This window comes from Asparagus officinalis, chromosome 6, assembly GCF_001876935.1.
Source record: "Asparagus officinalis chromosome 6, Aspof.V1, whole genome shotgun sequence".
Taxonomy (NCBI): Eukaryota; Viridiplantae; Streptophyta; class Magnoliopsida; order Asparagales; family Asparagaceae; genus Asparagus; species Asparagus officinalis.
Window position 1 is genome coordinate 49,183,649 of NC_033799.1, and position 9,550 is coordinate 49,193,198.

General features: G+C 39.3%; 1 protein-coding gene across 1 annotated transcript; it reads left to right on the top strand.

Moving 5' to 3' along the window:
- On the top strand, nucleotides 227-8,879 carry LOC109845542 (probable pre-mRNA-splicing factor ATP-dependent RNA helicase DEAH5). The gene is made up of 2 exons (XM_020414801.1): nucleotides 227-3,461; nucleotides 8,259-8,879. The coding sequence occupies exons 1-2, from the start codon at nucleotides 346-348 to the stop codon at nucleotides 8,650-8,652; spliced, it is 3,510 nt and encodes a 1,169-aa protein (XP_020270390.1). The 5' UTR covers nucleotides 227-345; the 3' UTR covers nucleotides 8,653-8,879.

A 9,550-nucleotide genomic window follows, 5' to 3' on the forward strand; every position in this document is an offset into this window, starting at 1 on the left:
GAAGAGAGAGAGAGAGGTCAGACAAGTTTTGGGGGGAACGTGTTAAGGGTAGTTTTGGGTTTTGAAAAAATGTTTCTCTTTGTGCTGGGTTGGAAAGATAAATAGAGGCTAAAACATAATTATCTCATGTATTGAGGGCTTTCTTACATAAAAAATAATAAGGGGCCGGTCACAACCATTTTTTTGGGGGCATGGACATATTTTTCCCAAATAAAAAATAAAAAACCTTTATATCTCGAATGAGACCTCACCCCGACGCTCGAATCTGATTTCTCCTCGTATCTCATTGCTCACCGTCTAATATCACAGAACCCTAACCCTAACCCTCTCAAAATCCCCCAAACAATGGTGGAATCTGCGGTTGACAACGGCGATGGGCTGAAGAAGCTGGAGTACCTATCCCTCGTCAATCAGGTCTGTACCGAGCTCGAATCGAACCTCGGCGTCGGCGACAAAGTGCTCGCTGAGTTCATCACCGACCTCGGCCGCAAATCCGAGACCGTCGAAGACTTCGACAAGAAGCTGAAGGAGAACGGAGCCGAGATGCCCGATTACTTCGTCAAGACTCTTCTCACCATCATCCACGCTATTCTACCTCCCAAACCCAAATCCAAGAGCAAATCCGATCTCAAGAGCCAGTCTTCAGGTCTTTTTCATGGCCTCGCGAGGCCTGACGACCGGCAGCGGGTGAAGAATTTGCAGGAGGAGATTTTGAAGGAAGCTGAGGAGAAGGCTGATGCGGAGGCGAGAAACCGAGAAGAAGAAGACCGTGATAGACGCCATCGAGATCAGCCTCGTGATCGGGATAGAGATCGGGATCGTGATAGAGACAGAAGGCATAGGAGAGATAGGGATAGATATAGAGGTAGAGGCAGCGATGACGAAAGGGAGAGGGATAGATATAGAGGGAGGGGCAGCGATGATGAAGGGGGTGATTTCAATAGCAGTAGAGAACACCCTAGAAGAAATTCGGATGAGCCGGAGCTTTACAGGGTGTATAAAGGTAGGGTTTCACGAGTTATGGACACGGGTTGCTTTGTTCAGATACCGGAGTTGAGGGGGAAAGAGGGATTGGTTCATGTTTCGCAGATTGCTACTAGAAGGGTTGTCAATGTGAAGGAGGTGGTGAAGAGAGATCAAGAAGTGTTTGTAAAGGTGATATCTTTTTCTGGTCAGAAGCTTGGTTTGGCAATGAGAGATGTTGATCAGAAGACAGGAAGGGATTTGCTTCCGATAAGAAAAACTTCGGAGGATGATGCATTGAGGGCAAACCCTTTGAGTGGAAATAGCAATGGACCGACGAAAAGGATGGGGCTATCAGGGATTATGATTACTGAAGAGGATGAGAGCATGCCGGCAAGAAGAAGGCCATTGAAGAGAATGAGCTCGCCGGAGAAGTGGGAGGCAAAGCAGCTGATAGCTGCTGGAGTTATGGATGTTAGAGATTACCCAAATTTCGATGAGGATGGTGATGGGGTTTTGTATCAGGAGGAAGGAGCTGAGGAGGAGCTCGAGGTTGAGCTCAATGAGGATGAGCCTGCATTTTTGCAAGGCCAGAGTAGGTTTTCCATGGATATGTCGCCAGTGAAGATATTTAAGAATCCCGAAGGTTCGTTGAGCAGAGCAGCGGCTTTGCAGTCAGCCCTTATTAAGGAAAGGAGAGAGGTGAGAGAGCAGCAACAACGAACTATGTTGGATTCAATCCCAAAGGATCTTAACAGGCCATGGGAAGATCCAATGCCCGAGACAGGTGAGAGGCATCTGGCTCAGGAGTTGAGAGGTGTCGGGTTATCAGCGTATGACATGCCGGAGTGGAAGAAGGATGCTTATGGTAAAGCTTTAACTTTCGGGCAGAGATCGAAGCTTTCAATTCAAGAACAGAGGCAGAGCCTTCCTATTTATAAGCTGAAGAAAGAGCTTGTACAGGCTGTGCATGATAACCAAGTTTTGGTTGTAATCGGGGAGACTGGATCAGGAAAGACTACACAAGTGACACAGTATTTGGCCGAGGCTGGGTATACTACAAGAGGGAAGATCGGGTGTACTCAGCCTCGTCGAGTGGCTGCAATGTCTGTAGCAAAGAGGGTGGCAGAGGAATTTGGGTGTCGGTTAGGAGAGGAAGTCGGTTATGCGATTAGGTTCGAGGATTGCACTGGGCCAGAAACTGTGATCAAGTATATGACAGATGGTATGCTTCTTAGGGAGATTTTGGTTGATGAAAATCTCTCTCAGTATTCAGTTGTAATGCTTGACGAGGCTCATGAGAGGACAATACACACTGATGTGCTTTTTGGGTTGTTAAAGCAGCTTGTACAGCGGAGGCCTGACCTAAGATTGATTGTTACTTCTGCTACGCTGGATGCAGAAAAGTTCTCGGGTTATTTTTTCAATTGTAATATCTTTACCATTCCTGGCAGGACCTTTCCTGTTGAGATACTTTATGCGAAGCAGCCAGAGAGCGATTATCTAGATGCAGCATTGATCACTGTGCTTCAGATACATCTTACTGAACCTGAAGGTGACATCCTTCTCTTCTTGACTGGTCAAGAAGAAATTGATCATGCTTGTCAGGCTCTTTATGAGAGGATGAAAGGCTTAGGTAAGGATGTGCCTGAGTTGATAATTTTGCCTGTTTACAGTGCTCTACCCAGTGAAATGCAGTCCAGGATTTTTGATCCTGCACCTCCGGGCAAGAGGAAAGTTGTAGTGGCCACCAATATCGCAGAAGCATCCTTGACTATTGATGGGATTTTTTATGTTATTGATCCTGGTTTTGCAAAGCAAAATGTGTATAATCCAAAGCAAGGACTTGATTCACTTGTGATTACTCCTATTTCGCAGGCTTCAGCAAAGCAGCGAGCTGGCCGAGCTGGGCGTACTGGGCCAGGGAAATGCTACCGGCTGTACACTGAGAGTGCCTACCGCAATGAGATGTCACCCACCTCCATTCCTGAAATTCAAAGGATTAATCTTGGGATGACAACTCTTCAAATGAAAGCTATGGGGATAAATGACTTATTATCTTTTGATTTTATGGATCCACCGTCACCTCAGGCACTGATATCTGCTATGGAGCAGTTGTACAGTTTGGGAGCATTGGATGAAGAAGGTCTTCTCACGAAGTTGGGTAGAAAAATGGCTGAATTCCCACTGGATCCACCATTGTCAAAGATGCTCCTGGCTAGTGTAGATTTGGGCTGCAGTGATGAGATCTTGACGATTATAGCAATGATCCAGACACAAAATATCTTCTATAGGCCAAGGGAAAAACAAGCACAAGCAGATCAAAAGAGAGCCAAGTTTTTCCAGCCAGAAGGTGATCATTTAACGCTACTTGCTGTTTATGAGGCCTGGAAAGCCAAAAATTTTTCTGGTCCTTGGTGCTTTGAAAATTTTGTCCAGTCCCGATCACTAAGGAGGGCGCAGGATGTGAGGAAACAACTTCTTAGCATCATGGATAAGTAAGTCTCTCTTAACTTAATGCTAATTTATTGGTATTTGCGCTTTTTCTGATCTTCTCTCTTGTTGAACAATAAAATGTTTATTATGTTTATTTTCTGGTTTTCAGTTGCGTTAAGCATTAGAGACATATGTACTTGGTATGGTTCTTTCTACACATAATCTGCTCAACAAGATGCATGTTTTAGGAACTTTAACCATAAACATCATGAAGGAAATTGTTGTTGTTCTGTGTTCATGAGCGTCAGCATAATCTCTGGGATATCCTAATGTTGTTTTTGTGCGTTCTTGTTTGATTGAATACTGAGGTGATAAACCTCGTCCTGCTATCTATATCATTTTATTTTGCTGACCTATAATATATTCATTGGTTTCTGGAATGGCCTGTGGTTCTGAATCTTCTTAATTTTCTCCATGAAGAGACATTTAGGACTACTAGGTAATGTCCTAAATTTATTCCATCTGGCGCTTGTGTTGCATGCTCATATGTCATCAACGACGAGTTTTTCCCTTTATGGATTTTGACTGCTCCCATGATATTGTTTTCCTGCTCCAGCTCCTAGTTAGAAGTAAAAAAGAATTCTCTCGTGGGAAATTTCTTTCTGCTTTTCTTTTTGGTTTCATTGGGTTTTAGTTTCGTAACTGGTTAACCAAGCACATGAAAAGCATTATTCGATATGTAACAGTTGACTCACTATTTCTGGCATTAAGTTTAGAAACCAAGTAAAACCATTAGCAACTAAATAAAAGTGAGGCATAATAAATATCTGCTGTTTTTTTATTGATGTTAGGAATGTAGTTGCCATTTACTACTGACAATTAAGCAAAATTGAAACAATATTTTTTTATTTTTGAGAATACAGACGGAACCCTAGAATGAGGCTCCGGCCACTTTGATTATTGAAATAATAATTACTTAAGGGGCCATTCAGACTCGTGGTTTGTATTCTGATATATTATTTTAATATGTACATTGGTTTTGGAATAACATGATGTTCTTTAACATTTCTCCTCTCATCCATTCCAATCTTTGATTGTCTGTAATGCAGACAACTTAGAGCTGAAACCTAGATCTTGTACTGTCTTTCCTTCACCTGTTTTCTGGTCTTGTGCCAATTATCTTATCTCTTTCTAGTATTATTTCTATCCACCAAAACTATAAGTTACTTTTATCAGAAAAACTTAACATACTAAGGAAATCTCCGCCTTCCACTAACAAATAATGATTAGTGCCCAGTCATTGGAGGTTCAAGAGGAATTGAAGGGCTGGATGGTAGCTTTCCTGAACCACAGTTGTATCTCAGTCTTGACCCTAGGACCTCGATAACACAAACCCCTTACCATTGAGCCAGGCCTAAGTGGCACTGTGTAGTGGTTCCAGTTCGAACTTATTGTATATACGCCTATGTTTTATTTCTTGGTGGGTAGAGCCACAGTTAAGAAAATGAATAATCATTTGAACAAAAAATAATTGCTTAAATACCAGAACATATATTCCTCTGAAAGAAATGAACATCTGAAAGACTTGCACTGGAGGATAGAATGCAGTTTAGAATGTGAATAGACATTTTAGAGTGTCTAGATGTTTAATAAATGAAACTTTTAAGTGATTATACAGAATAGCCTATGATTATGCACCCAAAATTTTTACTAGCAACCACATAAAAGATTATACAGAAACCATTGATGTCCGTTGCTCTTTTTACTTACCTACAATCTTTCCTTGTTTTGCTTATCTTGATTATGTTGGTATGACCCATCCGATGCAAGATATTGAACTTGAACCATGTTAGCTGCACTCCGAAGTATAGATTTTCAATTAAACATTCAGCTAGATTTTTTAAGTCCATCCATATTTTCTTTGAGGGGTGCTAATATGCAGGGATGGGTCCCTCATGTCTTGTGATTTGTGCCCTTTTCCCATTAGAAAGAAGTAGGCTGCAGTGTTGCCAATTAATTGGCTTTGATATGTTTCTGTTCTGCTAGCGACTCTTGAAAATTTATTTGTACATAATTTCAGGATCTTTATTTTCTGTGTGATTATATTTTGGGTTTTCATGGTTGTATGACTTACAAGCCTAGGAGATAATTGGATGGTGGAACTGTGGAGTTGTGATCTGACGAGGCCTTCCTTAGATTTATGCAAGAATAGACTATATCACCCACTTTCCCCTAAACTGTACATGGTTCAGTGAAAAGTTATATATGGTGTTACACTGCTAGGTTCTCTTTTATATTTGTCTTCGTAGACGTGCACAATCACATTCTATGAGATCTAGACATATGTTAGATATGCTGATTTGTTAACTATCCAATTCGTGTTCTTAAGTTAGTGCTTTTACATTATCCAAGCATGGTTAAGATAAAAGGGTCTTAGTGCCGGGTAACTTTGCTAAGATCTTGTTGGATCCTAGTTATAGGCAATTTAGAGTTGTAACTAGCTTTGCTTCTCTTATCATGCAGAGAATAATTTTCTTGAGATATTGTTCTAAATTCAATTGAGCCAACATATCCACATTGGTACATTAGGAGAGTAGGAAAAACACTCAGGAAAGATGTGGAGCTGGACTTTACCAGATGTGCAAGTTAAATGCATGTAAATGAGGTTTTTAATGAATCTGCATGGTTGTGAATTAGAGCAAAACTTCAGTTGACTTTCTGTATTTTTCACCCAACCATAACAAATATTTAGACAATCATCCAACTCATATATTAATTGAAATTCTCGGTTACCTACTATGTGAGTTCCATATATTTTCTATAAAAAATGGAACAATGTTCTAAGGTGAGTCCAAAACCTACAAAAAGGAAAATCTGCAGAAGAGAATGGAGTCTCCTTATGCCACCCACTCAAGAATGACTATATAGAACTTTGCAGATATGCACATTCATAAATCACTCAAGTTTTGTCTAGAAATCAAGTCATGATGTAAACCTTGTGGAGGATTTGGGCTCAAACATATAATTTTTGGTTGGTTATTACACTTAAAATATCATATAGGAACATTTTCTTTAAGGAGCAATGAGGGAATATATAATAACTTGTGCTAATCTAATTCTTGACCGTACAGTTGTATCCTGTATTGTCATATCTCAAGGCATCAAGTGTCCCGAGAAGATTGGTTTTTAGTGGTCTTGTCCCACAGATTTTTGTAATCAGTTAATTGTTCACGCCTTCACGAGATGTGCCACTTTCTTTAGTTCTATATGATTCAATGACTTAGAGGCCTAGTTGCCTTGCATTATTGATTACATGTACGTTTTATTTAAATGTATTCTTTTCTATATATCTAAGATACCGGAATTCTCCGTTGTGGACAAGTTAAGAAGACTAGGGTGAATCATGTGGCTTGAATGCTAGGTTTCTTACAGTGCAACTTGATCAGTGTCTATATCTTGTCATGCACTGACACAATACTGCTGGATATTGTTGCTTGTTTTTATTTATACGTCCACTGAAAATTGATTTGACATATAACTTGTATTATGCATCCTCACAGTGCAAATTTATTGATAAACTCTTGCTTCTGAAGTTCAAATGGATTGGCAGACATTGATCATGCAAGGTTACAAGACTATTAGATTGTGTTGCTTGAATATTGTATATTATCATGTACATATCCAATACCATTAGGTAAGTACCATCTATTAGAGTAGGAGGGAGGTAGTTAAGTTTTAGATCCTTTAATTTGAAATTGATTGATATTATTATTGTATTGTATATAGTATCATGCATGGATATAATACTATTAGGTTACAAACACCTCACAGTATAGTGATCATTTACTACATACTTCTTTAGCAGAAGGTTTCTATTATATGTTGATTGTTAAATCTTTATTTAGTTAAGGAACAATAGGAGGGACGCAGGGTTATCTTGTAACTTGCGGTCTAGTTCCACTCTATGCAAACTGATTGATATACACAGTATAGTGCACAGATACAGTACTATTAGGTCAGGACCAGCTTGTGTAGTAGAATAACTGGTTCAACATGTCCCTTTTTCATATTGAACACGTTGTGCTATACATATTGGTTGTTATTTTTTTTAGTTACAAAATAGTAGAAATATTTGAAAAGTAAGCTTTCATGATTTACCATTGAAAGATAATGCACCTTCCTTCTTATTGTAGTTTCTGACCATATATGATGCTAAATAGTATTATTTTACATGTAATTTCAGCATAACATATTTTTGTTCCGCATCCTTGGCGGAAACAGGTGCTCTTAAATATATCGGAAAATCAACATTGTTGCAAAAACCAGACCATTTATGTGGAGAGCAACTAACTGTTAGAGTTCAAGATAACTATTGAATCTTGGTTCTCCTTTTTGACCTTTGGTGGTATGGTATACGTTTTGATGTCAAATGCATGTTGGTACGCACATCAAGACGTGACATCGATTGTGATGGCTGATCCCCGGAAAAAAACTGGTTTCGCAATGACTTTAAAGTCGATCTGTTTATTTACCACGTGTATTTGAGAATACCCCTTGGCTGTGTAGGATTCAGTGGAAAATTTTAGTGGAGGACAATTAGCATATTTAAAATTTATTGGTGATAGTTCAGAACAGACCAAGGGAGAAAAAAGAATAAAAGGTCGGAATAGTTTATTGAATCTTTTATGCATCGTTGGGCTTCAAACTAGAATGCGCATGATTTTATTTATGCATTTATTGAAATTTAGAAAAATAGTACTTCATTTTGCGTCTACTCCTTATTCTGCTTGTTAGTATATATCTTGATTGTTTTAGCAATCTTTAGTAATTTCCAACTTTGTGCTTTTTACTTCATTCAGGTACAAGCTAGATGTCGTCAGTGCTGGTAAAAATTTCACCAAAATAAGAAGAGCCATTGCAGCTGGGTATTTTTTCCACGCAGCCAGAAAGGATCCCCAGGAGGGCTACAGAACCCTAGTAGAGAACCAACCAGTATATATTCACCCGAGCAGCGCTCTATTCCAGAGGCAGCCAGACTGGGTGATATATCACGAGCTAGTCATGACTACCAAAGAGTATATGCGAGAGGTCACGGTTATTGATCCTAAATGGTTGGTGGAATTAGCGCCAAGATTTTACAAGGCGGCGGATCCAACAAAGATGAGCAAGAGAAAGAGACAAGAAAGGATTGAGCCCCTTTATGACCGGTATCATGAGCCAAATTCATGGAGGCTTAGCAAGCGTCGGGCTTGAGTACTTTCGATTTTGTTCATTTATTTATCTTGCCCTATTTTGACTGTTGTAAATATTTGTAACGTTCTGTTTAGCTTAGCCAGTGATTTTTATGATCTACTGATAGCAGTTGTAATTTCCTTTCAAGCCTTTTTGAGTATTGAGCCCCAAATTTCTTGTAATGAACAAAAAATGGGCTTCTGATCATTTTCTTTGGCAATATTGTTTCAACCTGCAGTTTTCGAGAAGGGCTTTTCTATTCCTTGGGCTGTAAATTTTGCGAAAGTCGGAGTTTATGCATTCTTACTTCCAATCGAGTGAGACTAGCTGAAATATTTGGTGAATAATATGCTTACTCGACTAGCTGAAATATTTGGTGAATAATATGCTTACTTCCAGTCGAGTGAGACTAGCTGAAATATTTGGTGAATAATATGCTTATGCCTTGGAGGCTCAAATTCAAATTATGCCTTGGAGGCTCAAATTCAAATTATGAGTGTTGTTTGTTCAGGAAATAGTGCCTTGTTTGTTTTTGTTATGACAAACTCCATAGGATAAGCTTAATATCAATCACACGAGAGCATGAAAAATATCAAGAACACACGAACACAAAGATATACGTGGTTCGGCTTGTAGCCTGCGTCCACGGGTGAAGGAGGAGAAAAGCTTTACTAATTGTGAGGAATACAAAGTGATATCTCTCAATCACTCAATCCCAAATCACACTCCAAAAGCCTAATACAACTCTCAACTAAATGAACAAAAGAGAAGAATATCAAATAGGCTTCATAAAAGAACTCTCTCTTCTTGATTGATGCTCTGAAGATTGATGCATCTAATTAGCTTGAAGGACTGTTTTTATATAGCTTGAAGATCCCAACTCCTTGCTGTCTAAGGAATAAGAGTTCTAATAGGAATA